This window comes from Monomorium pharaonis, chromosome 3 (assembly GCF_013373865.1).
Source record: "Monomorium pharaonis isolate MP-MQ-018 chromosome 3, ASM1337386v2, whole genome shotgun sequence".
NCBI classification, from domain to species: Eukaryota; Metazoa; Arthropoda; class Insecta; order Hymenoptera; family Formicidae; genus Monomorium; species Monomorium pharaonis.
The window spans coordinates 10,829,308-10,854,453 of NC_050469.1; the positions used below are offsets into that span (position 1 = coordinate 10,829,308).

A 25,146-nucleotide genomic window follows, 5' to 3' on the forward strand; every position below is an offset into this window, starting at 1 on the left:
TACCGAATAAATTATTGTTCGATTAACTACATGAGAATTAATGTATGTAACATGAAAATATATATTTCATATTTACAAAGTCGTATAAGTGTAATAATCCATATTAGAGCACTGTGATTTGTGGCAGCAAAAGATAATTTCGCTACGTGACACTGCACATATAAATTTTGTAAGTACATCAAAATTTTCACAAGCAATATACAAATTACATTGTACGTCCGGAATGTTATCACTGGCTGCAAAGGCCCATCCATAAGTGGAAGCAACAAGCATTGACAAAACCTTCGATTAAAGCATAGACGTCTTCCATGTTCATCGGCATGTTAATCTCCGTGGATTTCCGATAAACTGCGCATAAGTCCTAAAACAAACGTTAAACTTAATTTTTTTATTTCTATTCCAAATTTGCATATTTTAGTCGCCTACTCACGCCTCGCGATGTGTGCATATCGATAGTCAACATCATGAACGCTTGCAGAAGAGTCGGATGTAGTATGAGATGATGGGTGATATTCCCGTCAGAGGTAATAAATTGCTTGTGATGCTCTTGATATTTATTTTGTAACACTTTGGACAACGCTTGATACCACGAAACTGGTTGGTTAACAAATGGACCAAGCCTAGGATCGAGATTTATAAGGGGTTCAATGTAGGCTAACGAACAGAGCTCTCTGAATTCGGTATACGTCATTGAAGTCTTGTTTTCCAGTAATTTGTCCCAAAGTAAATGCGTTCGACACTGCAATGCTCCCCGTTCCACCATGTTCGTTATATGTTGACGAGCAGCCTTTGCTTGGGCCATGATCATCTGTTGCATGAGCTGTTCATGTGACGAATAGTAGCCTAGGTAATTCACCGATTCCTGGCGAATTTGCACCAAGTGCGGTGACGACGAGGACGACGCATTCGTGCTTGAGACTGTACTCGGGATATTGGAGTTTTGAGCTAGAGGTGAGTTTGGAACTGGTGGAGGCGTTGGGGCTGAACTGTCATGAATGTTGTAATTTACTGTTTTAACATCGGTGTCTTTAGTAATTACATCGCTCGTCGAATCGAGACTTTTCTCCTGTTGATCAACGTTTAACATTTCCGTCTTAGAATTACCTTTCACAAACGGTGGTAAAGGTGAGATAGAACTAGACTCTACCGGGCTCTCTGTATGAGAGCTGTTGATAGGTGGCTTTCCAACGCTGTAAACAGTTCTAAACTTGCCCAGCTTATTGTTTTCTACTTCCCTTTTTGGATATAATTCCCTCTTGCTCGTCAACATCAGATAATATTTTAAAGTGATCTCAGTTCTTTCAATTTGCGGCGACTGTTCCACGCGCGACACGATCAACGCTACGTCGAAGTCGTCTGTACATTTCGTATCGTGCGCATCGCAATAACTAACTGAGGGAGTACTTTGCAGTTTAATTAAGACGTATTCGTTGTCATGAGATTCTTGAAGTTCGCCGGACATTACAAATACACGCATACCGTATACTTTCTCATGCGAAAGCAAATAAGAGTACAATGTGCGTGCAGGTATCGCTATATCGCGTATCGTTATGATGTCTGAAACACAATATCAAATAAATATCATGTTACATAAAAATAAAGACGATGCAAACCACCGAGGTTATGTTTTCGAAGTTTACCGCTGTATATTAGATTCCTGGCGTAATTTGGTGCCTTGCTGTAATATTTGATGAAGTCATCCATAAAGTGAGTGAGATGATAGCCTTGTTGCAAGGACCATAGACCAGTTCCAGCGATGTACGAATGAATACAACGCAAGTGAAAATCATATGTGAACGAATGCAGATGCATGTTGATTTGAATCTTGTCGCAAACATCAACGAAACTCAGTACAAACTGCAACAAGTCCATTTTTAAACTTTATATTCCACGAATACGTGTGTATGTATATTAGGTTGATAAAAAGTAATGGGAATATTGGAATATTTTGTTAATAAAACACTGCATTTGTAAACATACAAATTGAAACATAGAAATGTCAATACAATAACTTCAACTATCCTTATAAGGTATATTGTTGTAATTTAATAAGTATTAAACACATTTTCACAATGACCATTTTAAAAATCGCCAAAATTTCCATTACTTTTATCGACTTAATATATGCATATAAATATAATTCAAAATAATCTTACTTGGTTCATCATACCACTACTCGTCTTCGTCTGCAAGCGGTTGCATTCAATAATATGCAACTTTACAATAAAAAACGGCTGCGATAAGTGAACTTCAAACAGTAAAATGCCGCCTAGCATCGACTTCTTCAGATAATAAGAATGCTGTTCCACATGCTCCTCGTCTCTGCAAAAGAAAAATATACTTACAGAAATTCATTAAATCAGAATCCAATAATTTTTACAAAATCGAACAAACGTTTTATGCGGTAACTCCACTTGAATTGGATTGAAGCCCAAAATCTGTAAGTACTGTTTATATTCGGACAACATCGATTTGCAGAGTTCTTGATGCCACTTAATCATAATCGCGTTCGTCGCTTCTTGTCTCGATAATTGTACTGGTTGCAATAACTGTTCGTTAACATTCAAGCCAAAGTGAGATGACTGTGGTGGCGTCAACGAATGATCCCTTGTGGCGGCAGACTGCAAACGCCATGCTGGCAAAAAGAGGAGGGGTGTGTGGCAGAAATGTATTAAACGAGAATGTTGCTTGAACGTGTTCAAAGCATTCAGTGATATTGGTATGTTGGGCGTGCGACTCTGCCACATTGCATACAATTTGTCCAGATCCTCTATAAATTTCAAAGATACATCCAAGTTATGTTATCGTAATTATTTTGGTGTAGACAAGTTTGGTGATCAGTGTTTACCTTTAATTTTCTTTTCTCGATGCCGCAAATCCTGCAAATCGTAAGCGGCTTTTACGACCGCGTCTGTCGTGTTATAAGAATGCGTGGCGTTTGGTTTTGCGTCGCGCATTGCCTGCCCAACCACTTGAACCCATGAAAACATATTGTTTTTCATTGATTGTGCTCGGTTGCTAGATCGCGTCCAGTCCTTGTCGGTATTCGACTGACTTGGAAATTTCGCTAAACTTTCCATGTCATTAATCTGATAATATTGAGAACTGTGCTCTCTTTGCTGAGGTTCTCGGGTGAGTTTGTGATGAAATATACCTAATTTTTGCATAATTATGCTGGTAAACAGACTCGACCTAGAGGAAAGCCATGTACCTAAACTTGTCGTTTGTTTTATCAATTTTTCCGATTTTTCCTTGGACCAGTTGTACATATAAATAATTATCTGAAAATATAATATAAAATTTGATATCGAGTATTTCGATATATTCGATCTATACGTAAATGTTACAGCTATAATTGTGTTATATAATAAATATAATAAATACTAACATTGTCACTTAATATTTCAGCTAACAATATCCTCTGCCTAGGCACAAAATTTGATTCCGATATCAGGGGATTAAATTTCTGCAATTGTTTTTGATCTGTAAAAATATAAAAAAATTCTTAACAAGATGTGTGAGATTTAAGTTAAGAATTTTTTAACTTAACTAACCCTTAGGAGCAAGCAGTTCCGGATCTATTTCTTTACTCAAAGATGTCTTCCATTGATGAAAATTCCTCGCGATTAAAATACATTTGATATAAGTAGTTTGTTCATCTTTATTAAATTCATGTGGCACGTACACGGGTGAATTTGCACTTTCCTCTGTATTTTCCGCTAAAGATTGATCGGAATTGTTCCGGACGCTATCAGACCACTTGGGTGCAGATCCAGCTTTATGCGAAACAACAAATTGATTCAGGAATGGTTGTCGATCTTGTAAAATAAAAACTTTACTAGATGTGTCTGTATCCTGACTACGAATGAGATTCTGCAATTCTCTAACAATTACAGGAATTGCATGCCTATGGTGAATGATCACTTCGTGCTTTTTGACGGCGGGAACATTCATTTCTAGCGCAAACTGAAACCAACGTGCCAGCGTAGTGTGGTAAGTCTCACTCAATTTTCCTTTTTCGCCGAGCTCGTATTGATTAATCGTTAAATTATCGGAAATTTTTTGTGACTCCGATATCTTTGTGAGTGTCTGAATCTCTTTGTTCTCTACTATAATTTCGTCATCTTTTGTTGTTGGATTAATAACTATTGGTTCCGTTAAAGGAGTCGCTAGAAGATTATACTCCGTGACCAAGTCCCAGGTACCATGTTTCACGGCAGAGGACAATTTCAGAATTAAAGATTCCAGATTTACTCTACCTTGTTTCCAGATTCGAAATTCGATCAACGTTTGTGCGCTCAATTTAGAGTCGTTTTTATGATCGTAAACATTGGTCGATACAATGCTCTCGAAATTTTCGATTCTCAACAACTTAGGAAAACTCGACTCATTCGAATTATTCGGATATGCTGGAGATTCTCCTTTGCTATCAACGATAGCTAACGCGATGCAAGCTATACCTTTGTTACCACTCGAGTGGCTTTGGTTGTATAAGAAAATATCGGATTCGGATACTCTTTTTCTGGTACCGTCTAATGGAGTGTAATCCTGAAAATGATAGTGCGCACCGAGATCCGTATATTTCGGAGTATATAAGAATTGCAAAATATTTTGTCTCAAGTAATATCCTAAAGCATCCATACATCGTAAACAATGCGGCTGTACTGATAATCGTACTATACACTCGGGAGATTTGTATGGTTTTTGAATAAAATGCACGTCCGCCGGTGTTAGCTTGCACATTGGATTACGAGACAACATTACAGACAGCACTTCCAACACCGCGTCATCGAGACGATTTTGCAATACCTGCACTAAATCCCGTTTGACCTCCGGACCGGCTTCCGATATCCCATGTACCATCAGGACAATTGAATCGCCAGTTCTGTTCATGATATCCGATTCTTTCTCGCCAAACGAGCGAACTCTAGGTCTTGTGTCGTTAGCTATCACATGATCATTCACCAGCCCGATGCCTTTAGCCTGCGACAAAGATGCAACGCTGTTGCTGCGCGAAACAACTAATTTCTCATCGCTCTCGGACAATTTATTCTGCAAAGGTTTAATGTCGTTTGTCTGCTCGTGAAGTCGCAGATAAAATACATTCTCGTTATTTTCTTGATATACGAACATATTATTTCGATTATTAACAGAGAATCTGTTAAGTACGCCATGCAACGCTTTGATTCCTCTGGACAATCCGGATCTTCCGGGCCCAGTTTTTAAGCGGGGATGCAGATTGAAGGGTTCCTCCCAAATGACAGGGCATCTGAACATGCCTGGCGTAACGTTGAAAGTTGAAGAACTGTGATTCTGGAAAAGATTTCCCGACTCACCGCCAGATTCTCTCCAAGCATTATGATCTTCAGTAGATTCTGGTTCTAAGAGTAGATCGCATATGCGAGTATCGTGAAGATTTTGTAAAAGTAAATATTGATTTACTCGCCGGCATATAGCTTTGATTTGACCGAGCAGCATTTTCTGTATTTGCAAATAACAATCCACTTCTGGCGAGGACAATTCCAAAAATCTATGTAATAAAATTGTAATGTTATAAATTTTTTTCTCGTTTATGTGTATCCTGCTGTATGACAACACAACAAATTTTATTTTAATTTACTAACCTGCAGTGAAAATAGACATTAACATGATTATTTTCAACACTCATAATTAGCCAGAAATTAGGTAAGTAATTTCTACGTTTATCAAGTTCTATCAACCATTGATAATCATCTTCCGAATTACTACTGTCGCCTTCATATCCATCATCCGTCCCGTGTTTTCCTTCAGCTATACTTGATATTTCCGAGTAATAACCCGGCGCATCTCCAGAATCTTGTCTGTTTATTTGAATTGTAGTAATAGGTATTTCTTCTTCCTCCATATTTTCAACGCTCTCATCTATAATTAAAAATTATTAATAAAAATTTAAAAATAAATTGATTTAAATAAATTTTAAAATATTTAATTTTTAAATAGATATAATTTTTAAGTATTTTAAGTATTGATTTAAGTATTTTAAGTATTAATATCCTCTTAAGATAAATATACACACTTTACATTGTAACTTTACATTAAAAACAATAAGCTGTCTCTCTAGTTACACAAATAATATAAGATTATTTACCATCTTTTAAAAGCTGTTCTTCTATATCTGTGTTTAATGTATCCGCTTCTATGTTACATACTACTGTTTCTGGTTTCTTAACAAAATAAAATAAATCGGCTTCTTGGCAAATGCAGTATTTGTCGATCTCAAGATTTCTTAATTCTTTTAAAAATTTTGGCAGGCTGCTCTCCGATGGGAAGACAAAATGTAAAGGTACTTTATCCAACGAACAACTGGATCTTCCGGTAGATTCCGACACGTGCTGTGCTATAAATTTTAACGTATCTGCATTTGGCGAAGGATGATCCAAAAGTGCTGTCGCAGTTTCATCTCGTAATAACCATTCAATCTCATCCCTCAAGCTGGTTACAGCATGATGCTGAAGCAATTGCGGTTGTATTCTTTCCTGCACCGATTCAGTCTTCGCATTTGTACCTGGACTGCTACCGCTCGGCATACTACCAAACGTCGAAGCGCTGCAATAAGACGTCGTTCTTAACGTGGGATAACGTTCTAATGACACTTCCAACACTTCTCTTGGAAGGCTCAAACAAATGATGTCCAAAGTAACTTTCAGATCGTCTAGGCTTAATTCAGCAAGATTTCTTTCCTTGCCATCATTAATCCTTTGGATAATTTCGGTAAAGCAAGTAGGCATCAGTTTAACAGGTATACTGAAAAGTTCGGAGTGGAAACGAATCGAGCAGCTTAAGTGTAGGAAAAGAGGCTGATCCTTCGTATTCCATGTATTTTCCTCATCGAAATCGCTAATCAGCGAGTCTTTCGAGTTGGAATGAGATAGCTTCTCGTTGTTATGAAGATTTGTAACTGGCCATGTAATATTGACAGCTTGACTTACTAATAATATAATAATATAATATATTTTTAATATGTGTTCTTTAATATAATAAAAAATTTTTTTTAATTATACAATAAAATATTTTTGTTTATTATCTACCTTGATTAGAAGAATTATCTGTTTTTGGAGGCATTTCAGAGTGACATGTGAATTCATCTAAATCATCATCGCTATCTGTCCTTTGCGATATCACTTCCTAAAAATATTAACATTATTTTTATAAAATTATAAAGTCCGCATATTGTCAGTGTTATAATATTGCAAAATATACAAAGAAATAAACCATTTTTTCTGACATCCACGATGGTAAACAGTAATAAAATTCTGGATGCGCGGGTACAGGTCTAAATGCGACTGCCATAATTTTCTTAAACTTATTTCTGATTAAACTATGTAATGGCTTAATATCGTTGCATGCGGAGATTTTTAATTGATTTAACAGATCGCCTTCTGATAGTATGCTCAAATGTCTGCACACAGATCGTAAATAATTTGTAATATTAATCTCAATAAGGTTTTCCTCGCATTGTGCAACAGCGGCTTCCATATCCTCATAGCTTAATGACTGTTGCAATGCAAGTGACTTATAAACTGCGACTACATAACAATGACAATGTGCTAAGCTCAACAATTTGCAATGTTCCATCAAACTTCGTTGATCTATGACAAAAAAAATCAATCTTTGTTAGAAACATGTAATTACCGATATCAATTTTTCGCTTTTAATATAATAAGCCTTATTAATGCTAACTAATATTCTTTAAGATTACACATTTTTTTATATTGTTATCATTATATCTCAAAGATATTTACCCACCACTAGAAATATTGTCAGAGTCTTCGCTTTTTGGTTCCGGGGATGAAGGCTTTGTGTTGCTTTCTGATTTCAGACTTATAAAATCCTCGGAAACTTGCTCTCCGACTTTAAAGGTATGATCTTGATAAATGTCTTTGTTCTGGGGTAATTTCAATTGCCCGACGAGTGCATCAATTAATAATGCTAATGAACAATCATATACGTATACAGGTATAACAAGGCTTCCCTCATTGTCAGCATTATCAAAATTATGATTTACATTAGCTTTCGACGTGCTATTCGCAGTGGTAGATTGACTAGAAATTTTTGACTCCCTATGTTCCAACGTCACAAAGTCAGATAAGTTTTCTGCACACAATGTTGGAGATGATACCTTTTCGTTCAAATCGAGATCGAAAATATCAGAATCGCAATTCTTCTCGGAATTATTACTTGTACAATTGTCGCCTGTGTACATTATCAGGTGGACGTCTTTTTCAGTTGCTGGTAATATTGTAATAATAACGTGTGTCGTACTAATTCCTTTAACAAAACACTTCCATCTCGGATAAGTATCTAATGTATCATCTTTATAATTTTTCTCTAAAATAGACATTATACAATGCAAAAGTTAAAAGCTATGAAATAAAAATGTAAAAAATGTAAAATATTTATTAATGTTATAATCTAATAATTAACAAGTTTAATATTGTACCTCTTTGCATAAAGAAAGGTAATGGTGGAATATTCTCGCGTGGCCTGCTAAGAAGCATTTTAGTGAATCTTTGCGATTCTGCTGATGTAAGCAATAACTCTTTATTGTGTAATTGTTTCATATGTTCCAGGAAATTTGCCATAAGGATCCTATTTGCACTATCCCTAGCCTCATCGACATGTACAGAATCTGACAAAATAGAATCGTTACTTCTTTTCAGTTCCCTTTCTTACTTGTTGCTTTAGTAGCAAATAAGTTCCTAACCATCAGCGAACATCGAGAACAAGAGTTCCGCCTGCTGACATTTTGATAAAATGCTCAAAGTATCGAACGAAAAGTACATAGGATGTATCCTCTCGTCGATGATCGGCGTCGCCTCAAAGGGCTCGGTTAGATTTGAACATTCCGCGATACGATCTGTAGACGTGCCCACACCGTGATATTTGACTCCTTGGTGCGCTTGTCCGAACACAATCTCTGTATCTTTTTCCACCGGTGTTATTTGACACAAGAGACTCAAATATTCTAGGGTCAATAGAGCATTAATACACTCCTCGTCTATTCGAGCAATCTAATGGGACAAAAGACAAAAGATAGTACATAAAATTTACAAAAAAATATTTTAATATTACACATGCAATATAAATACAAATAACTTATGTGTATAAGTAAACGTAAAAAGTTTTAATTATTCGGATGTACAACAGCTTTCATATTTCACATATTTAATATAAGTTTCTCTCTTTCTCTCTCTCTCTCTCTCTCTCTCTCTCTCTCTCTCTCTCTCTCTTTCTCAAAACAAAAATATATTAATATTACATTTATAAAGAAATATAATAAATATCAATATAGGAATCATGAGGGTTATAGATATATTTATATGTGTGTGATGGTTTTACTCGCAACTTGAAAAACACAATTAAAAACGCGAATTAGAAATATAAAATTATTATTAAAATATACTAATGATTATATTAAAATATAATCATTATTATATTTTAACTTTAAATTTATCGAGCACATAATTAAATACAATTACAAGAAATTAAAGTCTTGAACTAATTATACTCTATCTGCCGATAGCACTTAGTCGCTCAGCGATTAATGGATAATCAAGCCCCCGTGTAGACAAATATCTTCAAGCAGGTCGCACAGGATCAAATGTGTCGATTCCGATGATGACGGGGAATCAGGAATAAGTTGGAGGAGTTGAATCTCACTTTCATACAAAGCGCAGAGACCACTTCTCCACTTGAACCGTGACACCCGCTAACTAACGCATCTCGGGATGATCGATTTCGGCGGAAGAAGGATTTCACCGGCGGCGAAGGAACACTGTGGCCTACGACTGGCGAGACGACGTGAAGCCACGCGACCCTGAGCTGGAAGAGTTAGATCTGACAAGTTACGAAGACCTATTGGTCGCTCACTGCCTAGATCCTCACTTCCAACTGAGAATCACGCGAATACCGAAGAATTCCGAAGAAACCACGGAGAGCGGAGACGACGATAGAGGATGCCATCCGCGTACCTGTCCCACAGACGATTGACTATGTTCTTTGGTCTTAATCTCGTGTGAAGTCACCTGATGATAAGACCGAGACGAATGAAGACTTTATTCCGCGAGGCTCTTCGCACAGGTGAGGAAATCCAGTTGGATCATCTTCTCGGGAGAAAACTACAAATGAAATTCGTCACCGAACCCGAACAATCAAAAACGTTCGCGTGAAGGCCATGTTACACGACTCTTAATCGTGTGACGGAAACCATGATCACTTCCAATCTGCGAGTGAAACGTGATAAAGAATCACAAGAGATTCGATGATAAGCGACTTGGGAGCATGTAGAGAGCCGTGCAGAGGTAAACTGGACATACGGTATTATAAAATTAACGCGAAAAACATAATCCGGATCACTAGTGAGCGCAGGGCGCGTATCGGGCCCTATATATACCTGTCGCAACTGATAGGAAAACCTCGTTCCGAGGACCCTCATCGATATCGAAGCCACACCCCGATAACGATAACGATATGTAGCGATAGACACTTTTACGTTTCCCGTTCTCCATTTCACAGACCGTTCGCCGTTTTACTGGCCGGAAACTTGAGCCGAAAATGAGTGTTTCTGTGTCTTTTGAGGAGAGCTAAGCGATGCCTTTTACAACTAATATCTTTCTAGGAGTCGCATGTAAAAAGGTACATGCAGGATTATCGTACCTCGAGTTTCAATCTTCTTTTAACAGAAAAGATGATATAATTGGAGATAGAAAAAAAAATATGAAAAGAACTACACTTGCTTTGGCGAATGTGTCCTTGTGTGAAACGCGGATAGATAAATGTTTGCGTTATTCGTGATGCGATGATAACGACTTCTGATGACTGACACTCTACCACTGTTAGCTTCGACCCGTAGTTTCGATGGGGAAAGATAATAAGAGAAAGCCTATATTCCACGTGCGAGGTCCCTTCCCACAAGATTATCGGACGTGACCCTTAGATCCCGTCGGAAAGATCTACCTCGAAATTCAGAGACGGTATACGCAACGTCACGTAAATCCAATTCGTGAAACAAACGTATGCATTCATTTTCATTTCAATTCAATTCGATTAATTAAAATGCTATGATGTTAGAGCCGCACATAATTTGCAACCAATATGCCGAGGACACGCATATTTATGCATTATCAAGTTGAGAAGTAACTATTACGATTTTTAAAGATTTAAATTGAAAGAATAAAGTTATTAATCAACTAGATTACTTGTGTCGAATAATATATAATATGTAGAATGTATCAGAAAGGTAGAGAAAGAGAGAGAGAGAGAGAGAGAGAGAGAGAGAAAGAGAAAGAGAGAATTGGCGTATCTTGAAGTTTGGTCTTTTGATTAGCAACGTTCTCCAGGTAACGAATGAATCAGATAACAGTTATCTAGTTAACATGAACTTATGTTAGAATTATATTTGTATTACGAAAATATGCTATAAATTTTAATTATAGAGTAAATTTTTACAATTCATAGTAAAAATTGTTTATTGCTCTATTAACCCTTAACGTTCACTGTGGGGCAACCCCAAGAAAGTTTAGTTTCAAAAAACTTTGTATACAGTTTTTTTTATTAAATAATAATTAATTCTGAATACTTTTTACATACTAATATCAATAAGAACATTTCTATTTCATAAATAAATAAGTATACTTAGTAAAAAAAATCATTAGTTTTTCACCCCAATTTTTTATCCCAAAATTCACTTCAATTCTTAAAATAAATATCTTATTTGACACGGACACAATTAAATTAAATTATTTTATCTTCAAAGTATAATATTTAAAAAATATTTTATTTAATTTTTAGCTTAAAATATCAAAAATGGTAAAAGTTATGAATTTTTTAGTAAAAAATTATTTCTTTCAGTTTTTCGCTTCTTGAATTTTTTTTCGTATTTAACTCAAGTTTCATGAAAAAATAAATCGCATCTTAAAAAAAGATGTTTAAAGATCATCCAGTAATTTTTTCAAGGAACAATCAATACTTTTATTACAGTAGGCATTTAAATGAGGCTTAAATAACTTCTTATGAGATTTTCATAAAGTGTGAATGTTAAGGATTAAAATATAGAATAAAAATAATTATTAATTTATAATAATTTCAAAAATTTTTAAATTTCAAATAATGTAAATTAATAAATTGTATTTTAGACAGTTGTAATAATTTCGTTATTTGTCGATAACAGTTATGTTAAAATACATTAAGGCATCTCTCATTTAATTAATAAATTAATAAATCACAATGCTAAAAGTAGACAAACTGGAAAAAAACAAAAAATTATAAAAATATATATAGTGAGTAAAATGTTAAATCTCATTTTTTTCTCTTTGATTTGCGTAAAAATGATTGCAATAAAATTGTATTATGACGATAGAAAGCATAAGTATCTTTATCCTTATCATCCTTCATCGTCAAATGACAGTGCATACATGGATTTTATAAGCATCTCTATCAGAATTGGAAGAAAGATAAGATTGAAGATAAAGCTACATATTACATGCTATGCTATGAAGTTAAGATATTTAAGCGAATCATTCTATTGCATTGGTTTCAGTTAAATTATTAGTTCAATATTCTTTTTTTACAGTTATTTATCACAAGCATTTCAATATTTATTTGTGGACAATATTTTAATCTTTTAAATATTAGATATAAAAATTAAATATTTTACATTCCCTGGAAAATACCGATACAAAAATTTTAATATAGACTTCCTATAAATTTGCGTTATGAAACTAATAAAAACCGATAAATTAAGCTTTTTAAAACATTTCTAATGTTCTAGAATTTAGAAATTAGGCAAGAACACATTTCCGCTGAAACTTCGAAAATGCGGACACATATATACATATACATACACGCACGCGCGCATGTGTGATATATGATAAAATACATATTGCAAAGCATGTCAAAAGACAATTCAAGTTAGAAGCAAAGAAGATTAAATAATCCGCTATCGCTGAGCGATATTTACTATTAGATAGATTTAATACTTAGCAAAATAAAACACTTTAGACGACTATATGTTAGAATAATTTTTGTGTTACTACACACGCATTATCAAGTTAGCTCAAGATAAGAAGGATAGGAGTTTAATGCTGCAAAGTAATCGTCTCAGTCTGGTTTAGAAACTTGTCTGTTTTAGAAAATTAAAATAGAGATAGAAAAATTATATATAAACTAGTTTTATACACGTAATATTTGAATAAGTGGTCTCTAGAAATTTGTTAAATAACTGTTTATATGTTGCAACAATCGCAAGATATCAGGCACAGAATTGTCTTGGAATGTTATTTACGATTGCGGATATCGTCAGAGATTACGCGATAACACATAAATATCAATAATTAGTATTGCAATTTTTAATATTTCCACTGCTTTATAAATTACGTATATATATTGTAAGTATATCGCAGAAGTATCGAATAAAGTTATCTTATCATTCTCGAGACGTTCAAGGAATTAACCACATCTTATCAATTTAAGCACGTTCATAGATGTGTTTACCGTAGACTGAATTTTATAAAAATGGACGGACTAGAAATATATATTTTTTACTGATTAATTTGTGTCAAATAAACCACAAAGACGTTAAATGTCTCTGATATTTATATTCAGAAAAATATTAATCAGTATACTAGTTGAATACTGTTACTCATTGATGATTCAAAAATCACACACACAACTAACATTTTTTATTAATATCGTAATTGTACTTACTACATCTGGTAATTGATGATACTGTAGAGGATGCATGTACGTAGCAATCGATTGTGTAGGCATTTGCACATAGCCGCATTGGGGTTCAACCCAAACCTCCGTAACGATTTGAAAATCGCTGTAGCCTTCAGAATCTTCAGTCCACACTTCCGCCTCAGCGGTACCTGACATATAAAATCATCTTTGTCGCAAAAATAATCCTCTTATTTGATATATACTCCTACCTTCTTCCGTATCATCTTCAGTACCGCTATCGCGTTCTAATGTTGTATTCGGCACAACATGTGGCGGAAACAAGACGTACTGAATAATACACGGATAAGAATTCTCGTCGTTTCCGAAGCCCTGCATTTGCACTTCTAACACCATGTTTGTGATGCCAGCTGCTGAATACGCGAAATTAAAGCCTTCTCTTAGACGTATTCTGCAAATAGATCAGATATCTTACTATGTATCATTCTTGTAATTCCCATAATACATCACAATGCGAATGTATTTACTTGGTAATTGTAGAGAGTATTCTTGCGATCGCAGTGATATTTAATCTGGACAAAGTAATTCCTGGAATGGTCTGAACAAACGGTCGCTTCACGTGCCACAACCAACGATTGTGATATAAATATCTAGACAAGGTTGTAGTCAGACTACCTCCCAATAATCCTAGTCCTGGTGCGGTCCTAGTACAGGTCGGCTGAGTTCCGTCAGGAAATACCACCATACTCAGATTGCTCGGTATACGCTCATATCTTACGAGAATTCGCTCGAGTGATTTATGTATTATTGTGCAACATGGAATCTCACGTTGCTCTGTCGGTCGATTTGGTAACGTGAGCTTGGATAGTCTATCCACGAGATCAACAACTACATTGTGGCGGACAACACCTTCGGTGCCGCCAGCAAATGCTATATTGAGTACAACGCAGAGCGCTTTACAATTAATACGAATTAACGAGAACGACACTGGCGGCTTCTCTACTTCTCTGTATATGAACTGGACATACGTGTGATTCTCGACTAGTACAAAAGTTGCCCAATTTTTCAACATAGCATACAGCACGGCCGCTGCTTGTCGGCTTTGAACGCATTGGAAACGACCGCTTTGATTTGCTTGATGAAGATGCCTTGGTAATGGCCTATCATAAGCTAAGATTAACGTGATCCTCTGAGTGTGCATCCAACGCGCCCATTGAAGGGGATCTAAAGAGACAACCGGTTGCCATATCTGTCCAAACTGGGGGCAGGCAGCGTCACTATAAAATAATAATATATAGTTATGTCGAATTATACTTTTCTTTATCTCGAACAGTATCTGTCAATTATATTGGTATCAATTATTATATTGGTATCAACAAGCAAATAAATATACCTAAGTTGTACTGTACTTGGTGATGGATAAGACGACAAGTAAAACACGGGCATTCCACTTCTGATGGTGTCTGGTACGCTGTACCAAGTCCATCCAGATCCTGGAAACCAACTAAAGTGCGCTAACATATTGTCACTTTCAGTTAACGATGTCAATGCCGTCCAAAAACGAGAGATGACACCTTGACGATAATGCGAGTTCAATGGTTTCTTTGATAGACATGTAATGTCATGTAAAAATTCATATGGTGCTGTAATAAAAACTAGTTTAGCTCAGAATATACATACTGATGTATAATTATTGTTATTTCAAATTATATATTATGTTCTAAATATTCTTCAAATTATTATTTTCTACCTTCTATAGTAATGGTATATTGTATCACATTGGACAGAGATAACGATTTTGAAGACCATGGACATGATACTAAATATTCCAAGAAAACATTGGTTTTCCATAATAATTCAAAATTTATTTCAAGAATGTCGTCTCGTATACTAGCTCTTTTTATCAAGTATCCTTCTCTTAAACGACAACACAACAGACTGCTTAGGGTACAAGTAACTTTGTCATCGATCTGTTTTTTTTTCAAGAGTTGACCGCTTTTATGTCCATGAAAACAATTATTTTCAGTTCTCCAGCAGTGACGATCCCATGTATCATGATTCGATAAATCACGATATAATTGCCAACATAAAAAATGTTTATGATAAAGATTCATATCTGTTCCATGCGCAGACATCTGTATATAAGACAGTTACATTGCAATTAATATTGCTGCCATAAGTAGTTAGGCGCAGCGTTACACATTAGAAATCTACGCACCACATACGAATTGAAGGACATATAACTACCGAGCGTAGCCGCGGCAATAAAATACAGCAGATCTTGATATGGCACTAAACCGTCCGCACATTGTGGATCGTACGCGCTGCCTACGCGTAAAATGCTACACGCGACCGTTGTCGCGCGTAGTTGCTGAATAATGGAATCTAACGTGTGGGCATTTTTTATTCCAACGATACCGTCCGTGACTATTACCATATCTGAAAAATATTTCTTTCTCTGCACTCTTTATTCTATTAATACTATTGCCATAACACTATTGCCATAACACTATTGCCTTATATATAGTGTATACACTAAGTATATACAAATATTCATTAAATATGATAATAAATTATGAACTTACGTGCACAGCTGTGTTCAGGTAAAAGCGTTAAAGCCAGCATCCCATATCTCAACATATTTACAAAACTGGCTTCTGGCGAAACTATGGAAATATTACAGTTATTTTTGTTTAAGCAGTTGCTGCTTTCCTCAAAAAGCCTCCCTACCAAACGCTCGCTCTCAGCCCTCAAATTCTCTAACTGCTGATTAGCTATAGCTGTGACGGTTGCCACTCTCTCCTCTAACAGATACAGCTGTTTCTCTATATATTGCGTGAGAGAGTTGACATTATCTGCAGTGATCAGCCATCCTTGTACTAGTACTTGTTGCGCTGGACTCGTAAAGAATGGCGTATGAGCTATCACAGTCACATAAATTTCAGGCTGCATTACGCGTCTGCTGCCTGGTATTGTAAACTATATAAACATACAGTAAATTAAGAATCTTTCTTTCTTATGTGTATTTTTAACATATCGAGAAACAATACAAAACATAACGAGAAAAGAATACTCACTGATTTGGTTATACCCTCAAGACACCTCTTTGTCGCCAGGCATACCTCATCAATGACAATTTCTCCATTTTGTACATCCTAAAGAGACATTTATTTTATATTTCCTAATAGATATAAAAATTAATATTCTAAAACAAAATTAATTTCATAACACACTTACAACAGTGGCAAGTGATGGACTCAAATCTAAGCTAAAGACCATCCTGTATTTGTGTGCCAGGAATACAATCGATGTTGTTGAAACAACTTTATAAAGGAATTGGTAGCTGGTGTCTATAGACCATGCAGCAGATTTATCCTTTGGCAGCACTGACACTATCTCCAGTTCTGGTTCCTCCTTATTTTTTATATTTGGACATTGTATACTTATCACAGAGTCCAAATGTTCCAGCAGCCATTGAGCTCTAACATTGCGAGAGATTGGAAAGCCCTTCTTCATTAATAGAAAGATAGTCTCTGCCTCTAACACTGTTCTGTCCTGTATATAGAAAAAAAACTATGGTTAACAGTAATTACTACATTAAGTCTATTTCTTATATATAATCTAATGTACACTCTCTGTGTCAATCTCTTGAAGTGAAATAAATATAAGTATGTTTAAAAACTGGGTAAAGAAGGGAAAATTTAATGCAATCCCCCCAGTGTAGCAATAAAAAACAAACCTAACAATTCTTTCAAACGTCACACTTATTTTCGAAATGTCGTGATTAGTTTGAATGACACGATAAAAAGTATTACATTCCATCGAAAAATATTAAGTAAGATCATAAAAATTAAATCGTAAGATACGTTTTGTTAAAAATTTCACATTGGTATTGGTATCACTACATTAATGACAGATATCGCAGCGCGAGAAGAGGTTATGTTCGCTCGCATTGTCGGTGGTTATAGTCAAGGGAAGTTATCACAACACGATCGACGGGTCCTTACCTCGCTCTTCGCACTCGCCATGACGAATGTTTTACCCGTGCACCTTCTATCAGTCTATCATTATTACTAAAACCATTGAATTCGACAGCAGGTTGTCGTCAGCACACTGCATCGAGAAGAAATCATCGCGACGCGCGTGCAGCGCGGGACATCACACTGTACGCGATCAGGAAAATAAACTGCGCGTCCGTTCGGTCAAAGGTCATATTGTCGCGCTTACGTTTGCGTACAACTACAGAGCGATAAACATAGATCAACATAACCTTACACACAAACCATGCATGCACGCGCTATGCGACGATGACGTTTCGCCGCGTGGTATACGTCTGAAGTGCACGCGAACTGCATCCACGTGCGCGCATGCGCACGCGCGCATGTTACGCGGTACATTTGAAGCCGAATTTCCAAATTCTTCGCGAAGGATTTTTCGCGAAGTAGATATCGGAAAAGTTTTATTAACACTTTTTGATTAACACGTAGTAAGGAGAAATATCGGGGGTATTTACGATATTTGATGCACCTTAATCCTTTTTTGCTTTTTTTAAAAATCAATATATAATAAATATAGATACTATTCTATATGATACAAATTTTTCGCGTAACACATATTCGCATAATCGATCAGAAGTTAAGGTTGTTTTACAATAGATCAAAGTTAAAAGTTAATTTATAAAACGTTTTAAAAGAGATCGAGACATAAATTTTAAGAGATCTAATGAATTATTTACATCTTCCTATTTATATATTATTTATATTATATGTATAATATGTTTGCATAAATGTTTTTCATATAGACATTACAAGTAATGTAATTAAAATTATCATAAATTGTATAATATATAATATAGAAAAAGGTAATCAATTAAGTTATAAAATTGTAAATATATTTGATTTTCGTGTCTAAAGAAAAAATATATAATATTAAAAATAAAAAATAAAATATAATTTGTATTGTTTCTGAGAAAATTTGAATTTTCTATGATTTATAAATTATTTCACATAGATGACATGTAAAACGTAATTTACATATACGTGTAATGTAGATTATTGATATTATTTACGCTTAAGGCTTGGTACCTACAATACATGGAGTAAGCAAGGAGTAAGAAGTAAAAGTAAGGTAATTTTCTCTTCTGCGCTGATTGACCGAGCGTTAAAAAAAGCAGAAGTAGGAGTAAGACAAAATGAAAATAATTTATTTCGCTTACGCCCTTACGCCAGTTTTCTTTGGGCCGAAGCACAAAACATGGCGTAATGATTAAGACAGTCGTAGTCGTAGACGTAGACAATGCACAAGCTTTGTCTACGTCTACGACTACTGCTTAATCAGTACGCCATGTTTTGTGCTTCGGCCCTAACTCTTTTACGCCTATAGTCGTACTTCTTACTCCATGCTTACTCTAGTTATTGTAGAACAGGCTTAAACGTTCAACTCTGTTTTAAAGTATTGTAAAGCGCATTTTGTACGTCCATATCTTTCAACATAAATTAACTTTAATCTTGGTTTTATCTTTTTAGACCTAGAAAAAGATAAAAAGAAAATTAAATCGGAATTAAAGCTAATCTGCATTGATAGAAATAAACATATGGTTGCGCCAACCATTTATGGCTACGTTTATGTTATTGGTTACGTGTTACGCATTACGCATGCAATGAACGGTTTAAAAGAGACTTATCACGTAGCGGTAATCAAAGATAAGGCGGTTTTAATTATCGATCGCGATAAAAATTGCAACGACGATCGATATACATTCTCATATCGTGCGAGAAGAATCATAACGATATGATATGTATATTGAAATTATTATATATAATATAATAAAACATTTATTATGCGATTCAGAAGTCAGAGAGACTAGTTGAAATAAAAATAAAATAAAATAAAAAATGCTATAAACTAATTCTCTTCTCGGATACAGAATTTTAAAAAGACGAAAGATAGTTTTGTTTTTCTCGACACATATACATGAATAATTTCTCATAGGAAAATTCCTAGATCTGAACAGGAAAAATTGCAAGTGTTTTCTTAGAATGTTATTTATTCAGAATTTCCTTGTTTCTTTTACATAAATTGAAAATATTCATACCGTTTTTATACTGAGAAAAAAATTATGTGTGATATTTACAACTATAATTGCACAATAAAATAATTAGTAAGGAATATTATTTTATAGTAATTATAACTATAATATGTACCATATATATGTTTATATATATAATTTAAGTTGCATAGACCAATATTATTAGAACTTTAACATAGTTCAAACAAAATATAATTTATATTGTTGAATAACTATATATGATTAAGTTAAAAATAATCGTAAATTATAGTGATATTATGGATATTATAACTATTTTTTCTTTTAGTGTAGTGCTGCTTGTGCTTTTGTTTGAAAAATAACGTTATGACTTCAAGTTGGTTTTATTTCCACCTAATAATTTCTCGTATATGACGCTGCAAAAAAAAAACGCAAAAGTACAGTGAATAAGTTAAGTTTCACATAAATAAACTTGATTTATTGTTCACAACTTATGACATCATTAAATAATTTTAGTATAAAAGAAACTTAATTTAACAAGAAAATTTAACAATTTAAAGTTTATTTATATAATAGCTTTAATCCTGGAAATAATCTACATTTACATATGCATAATTAAATTTTCCAAAATAACCTTTTATTTAGCCTTTCGCATCTAAATCCATCGACTGAAGCTACCATTAACTTAGAGCAACAAATACATTGCAGAAAAATTATTCATAAGAAAAGATAAAAAGAAACAATCAAGATTGAAGTTGATCACTCTTCGAAATTGTCATATAATTTGCGCTTTTAAATTGAACTAATATTAGCTTTATTCTACGAGTCAGTTTTACTCACGGAAGATTATAAACCTGTTTTGTTTTCAATTGAACTTCTTGTACGAGTCATCTTTTCTTGTTTTTTTATTAGAAAAAAAAGAAAAAAACATGAGCTCAGTTTAAAAAACAGGTCTATTATCTTCCGTGAGTAAAACTGACTTGTAGAATATATGAAACTAATATTACGAAACAGCATCTGCTTGTAAAATATTAATAAGAGAACGTGGAACGGTAAAGTCTGTAAAAACGTTTCGAGAGAGACGTTAAGAGAAGAGTTCCACATTTCTTCCACTTTTCTTTTCTCTAACAAAGTTGAAACAAAATGCGTGTATTACAATTCAGATATGATTGTTCAGTAAGAAACATCAAATCATGATATTAAAAATTATCTTTCTAATCAATTTATCACAGATTTAAATTGATAATATAAAAAATAAAAAAAAAACAATAAAATTCTTGCAAAACGTATTAAAATAGAAATGTTTTTAAATAAAATATTTACATTTAATAGAATACATTTGTAAAATATATCAAAAATTTAATTTTTATTTCAAAATGGAATAAAATTATATTTATGTAATTTTAAATTATCGTGCAGCTTCTTTTGTTTTTCGGTTCTATTCTGTCGATTGAAAAAGTTGTTTTGTTAAAAACTTTACATTTTGATGTATTTTATTAAAATTTTTTCTAAGTTTTATATCTAAAATAGATGCAATAAGTAATTAGGAGCTTTAATGAAACCACACCACGTGTGTAAAACGTGATAATGACGATTCGCAATTGGACGCTTGGCGCATGATTAGCGACGATGACATTGTAGAAATGAGGAAAAGCATTTTGTCCGCTCTTTTATAAAGTTTCGAACAGTTTAGAAAACTAGTTTGTAGTCGCAAAAACTTGATCGCGTCAAACCAGTCTCTCGTTATAAATCGTGGGCCCATTTAAATTTCTTTTTTTACATATTTTTTATATAGCTCAAAGTTATTGTAGGAATTTTTTGGAAACCAGAATTTGAAAGACTATAAAAAAACAGCAAGAAGATTTAAAGAGATCTTGCCGACTCGAAAAAAATTGAAAGAAAAAACGTTAATTATCGACTTTACTCACGGATCTACCTTTCGCCCACCAAAAATGGTGAGTGACATGCGATATTAATTTTGAATTTCAAATTTGGGCGGCATTTGGCACTATTACTCGGGGACTTTGACCAAACTACAATTAATCAACGAATAATAAGACTATGTCTTATATTTAACATAAAATGGGTGCATTTAGTAGTGCAACCGCTCACTGAGCGGCTAAGTAGCAATTGAAGATGATTGGGTCTTACTTTTGGATCCAATAAATCACCTTCAATTGTTACTTAGCCGCTCAGTGAGTGGTTGCGCTACTGGGGATGTACCCAATCATTCCTACTTTTATCAATATAAGGGCTGCGTTCGGAAACACCACCTGAGTGCTCTCGGGTATCATTCTATCATTGTTGTTTGTTAAATGTGAGACAAAGATAGAATGATGCCCAAGAGCACTCGGGTAACATTTTCGAACGCAGTCAAGGTCTATCTTTTTAATGAACTGATATACACTTTTTGTTCTTAAAAAAAAATATATAAATATTTGCAATTCAGCGAAAATAAAATAGAAAAATTTAATACATTTCCGGGAAAAAATGTTTTATATAAAAACATATATAAATATATTCACAGTCTTCACAGATGGTTCACAGTCTTCACTGTTTCTAATGATATACTATAAATACCAATCTAATGATATACTATAAATATTAAAATATACCAATCAAGTGTCACTGAATAATAAGGCTCTGTTCCAATATTCTCTGCCAATGCTGAATATATATATAAGGCATATAAAAGCCATTATTGCTCGTACATTTTCATAATTGCGGCCATAAGAAATTAAACAACGCGATTGATCAATTCAGCTGAACTAAGCAATGCGATTGTTGAAATCTTACAGTTATGTAAATGCGTGTAATGACTATAACGTAAACTATAGATTTTTAATACTATATAGTAGTGAATAGTGGAACGCAGCCTAAAAAGTAATGATAAAATAACGATCAATTTCGTTACCGTTACAAAAGAAAATGTAACGTCGTTACTTTTTCGTTACAAATAAAAATCAGTAACGGTGTTATTAAATCGTTAACGAAAAAAAGTAACGGTAACAGTAACGTTACAATTTAAGTAACGTGTTACTTTTCACTTACTGATACATACATACATACATACATGCCCTGCATAAAACGTCGGATTGAAAAAAAATAAAAAATATTGACATTTTGTCAAAAAGCAGAATTCAGAAAAATTCAGAAGATATTTAAAATATATTCAATTAAATATCTTCTGAATGTCTTTTGAATTCTTCGCATTCAATCGCAATAAGAAGCATTCAAATAAATGTGGATCTTCGTATTAAAAAAGATTCACTTCTTCTGCTAATTGTTATCAGATTCAGAGGCATACAAGATTTCATGGTTCTATTCTCAATATCGCATTAAAAAGTATTGGCCACGATCCAATCCGAGATTTTTGCAAAGCAGAATTCATGATAAAATCTCGTAAATGCAAAACACTATTTTTGAATAAGACATATTATGCAGGGTACGTACATACATATATATATATATGTGTGTGTGTGTGTGTGTGTGTGATTTTTTCAAAATATTGTTAAAATGTATTAAAAAATTATCTCCAAGTTACAGTCAAAATTTGATTATATTGATGTTATATACAACATTAAATACATATTTGTGTGTGTGTGTGTGTGTGTATGTATATAAACATGTATTGAATATCGTTGTAATAACGTAATAATAATTTTATGCTTATTGGGCAAGTTAAATCAAGGCTAATATTAATCTATATTAATAGAAATGGACGTACATTATTAATATTACATTTATTTGTTTAACATGGAAAGGTAAGAGAAAGATTAGAGACAACAAGTTATATTAAACGTTTCTAGCCCTTTTAGAAAAAAAAAATTTTCTCGAGACTTTGTTTAAAAAAATTCTATTGACGCAATAGACGTGATGTTTTTTTCCAAGTCAATAGCAACGATTATAAATGCGACTTCATTGGAATAAAATTATGTAAATGTAAGGCTTTGAGAAGAGTTGCACGTGCGTTAAGTCAAGTGCGATAAGAAATTGTTATAAATTCTTAATAGCTAGTATTAAACATTTGGCCATGTACATTGTACTATTTTTTTTTACAACCATTTTATAATCATTTCTGCATTCTTGCAATGTGGAAAGAACATGTTGCAAAAGAATAAAATTGTTAATGGATGTTACTTATTATTTTTTGAAGTAGTTTTAAATTAAAAAAATAGCATTTTAAAGATGCATCATAAAATATTAAGTAAAAAATTTATACTTGATTAAAAAATTTAGAGAAAAGTTTTAATTAATTATAATATATAGTTAAATCAATTTAGTGGCAAAACTTAAAGCTTTTTTATTTTAACCAATTTATTTATTCATCATTATATTAAATTTAATGTACGATGTTTCGATTTAATTCAATATTTAGGTGTCATTTTAATTCCATATTCATACAATATCTGTATTGATATAAGAAACAAAAGAAACGAATTATTTTATGACAATTTCAAAATGATAATTCAACGATATGATATCCGCATCAAGATGTATCAAAGATACTTGATAATTTGATGTTTGGCGCCATGCACAAAAAATAAAAATTCATTGTGATATAATTAATTATGCCAAGCGTCATTAAATTATTCCCAAATAGCACATATTGATCTTAAAATATTCACATTAATTACTTTAAATGAATCGATTTCCTAAATAGTTATAAAACATGTGTATATGGTGTAAAAATATAAAGTGAGACATTCCCGTGGATGTGCACTCGTTCAAATTAATGGCAGCTCTCTGAACCAATCGAAGACTTGCTCCAAACTTCCAATTGAATATGGTTACTTTAAATGTTTTTGTATGTGTATGTTTTGTTTTATCAATTATGTTTGAATTTGGTTAATTTTTGATTGGTTCTTGCTGCCATTATGCGCAATGTTTCACCTTATATTTTTACATGATGTTATAAATACATCCTAAGCTAATAATAATTAACAAGAGACAAAAGTTTAAAATCGAAAACGATTTTGGATATGCATATATACTGTGTCTTTTGTATATATATATTCTTAATTATGTCTGCATATAGATACGATTAGAAAATATAAAACAGAAAATCGGTTATCTGTTTTATGTTTATTTATATAAAACATATATGAATCAAGCAGTATCAACATGTGCTCCTGCATGGATAATTGCATCACAATTTATACTGGTCGTCTTAAACACAAACGGCAAACAAGATTTTAATACAATAGGTGCAAGCGGCACGCTTTAAAACTTATACATCGAGTTTTTTTACCGAATTAATTTCGTTTCGAAACGGTAAACGCGGAACGAGGCCTTAATCGGAATCGGTCTTGGAGTTTCTCTTTCGCTTCGACGTTTTCACAAACGTTAGTATATGTGCAACAGCGCGCCGTCGCATGTGTCGT

The 25,146-nt window shown here is 33.6% G+C and overlaps 1 protein-coding gene across 1 annotated transcript; it reads right to left on the reverse strand.

The window, feature by feature from the left end:
* Positions 1-37: 37 nt before the first annotated feature.
* On the reverse strand, positions 38-17,744 carry LOC105828729 (KICSTOR complex protein SZT2). Its single transcript, XM_036285128.1, has 25 exons — positions 17,724-17,744; positions 16,954-17,271; positions 16,794-16,871; positions 16,302-16,695; positions 15,935-16,155; positions 15,467-15,851; positions 15,110-15,359; positions 14,244-14,993; positions 13,968-14,167; positions 13,744-13,907; positions 8,744-9,050; positions 8,480-8,668; positions 7,786-8,367; positions 7,252-7,628; positions 7,068-7,164; positions 6,128-6,967; positions 5,625-5,901; positions 3,555-5,530; positions 3,389-3,483; positions 2,849-3,281; positions 2,395-2,770; positions 2,157-2,322; positions 1,641-1,857; positions 431-1,557; positions 38-361 (listed from the first exon to the last, which is right to left on the reverse strand). Exons 1-25 carry the CDS (start codon positions 17,742-17,744, stop codon positions 230-232), a joined length of 9,972 nt encoding a protein of 3,323 aa, XP_036141021.1. The 3' UTR covers positions 38-229.
* Between the last annotated feature and the right edge of the window lie 7,402 nt (positions 17,745-25,146).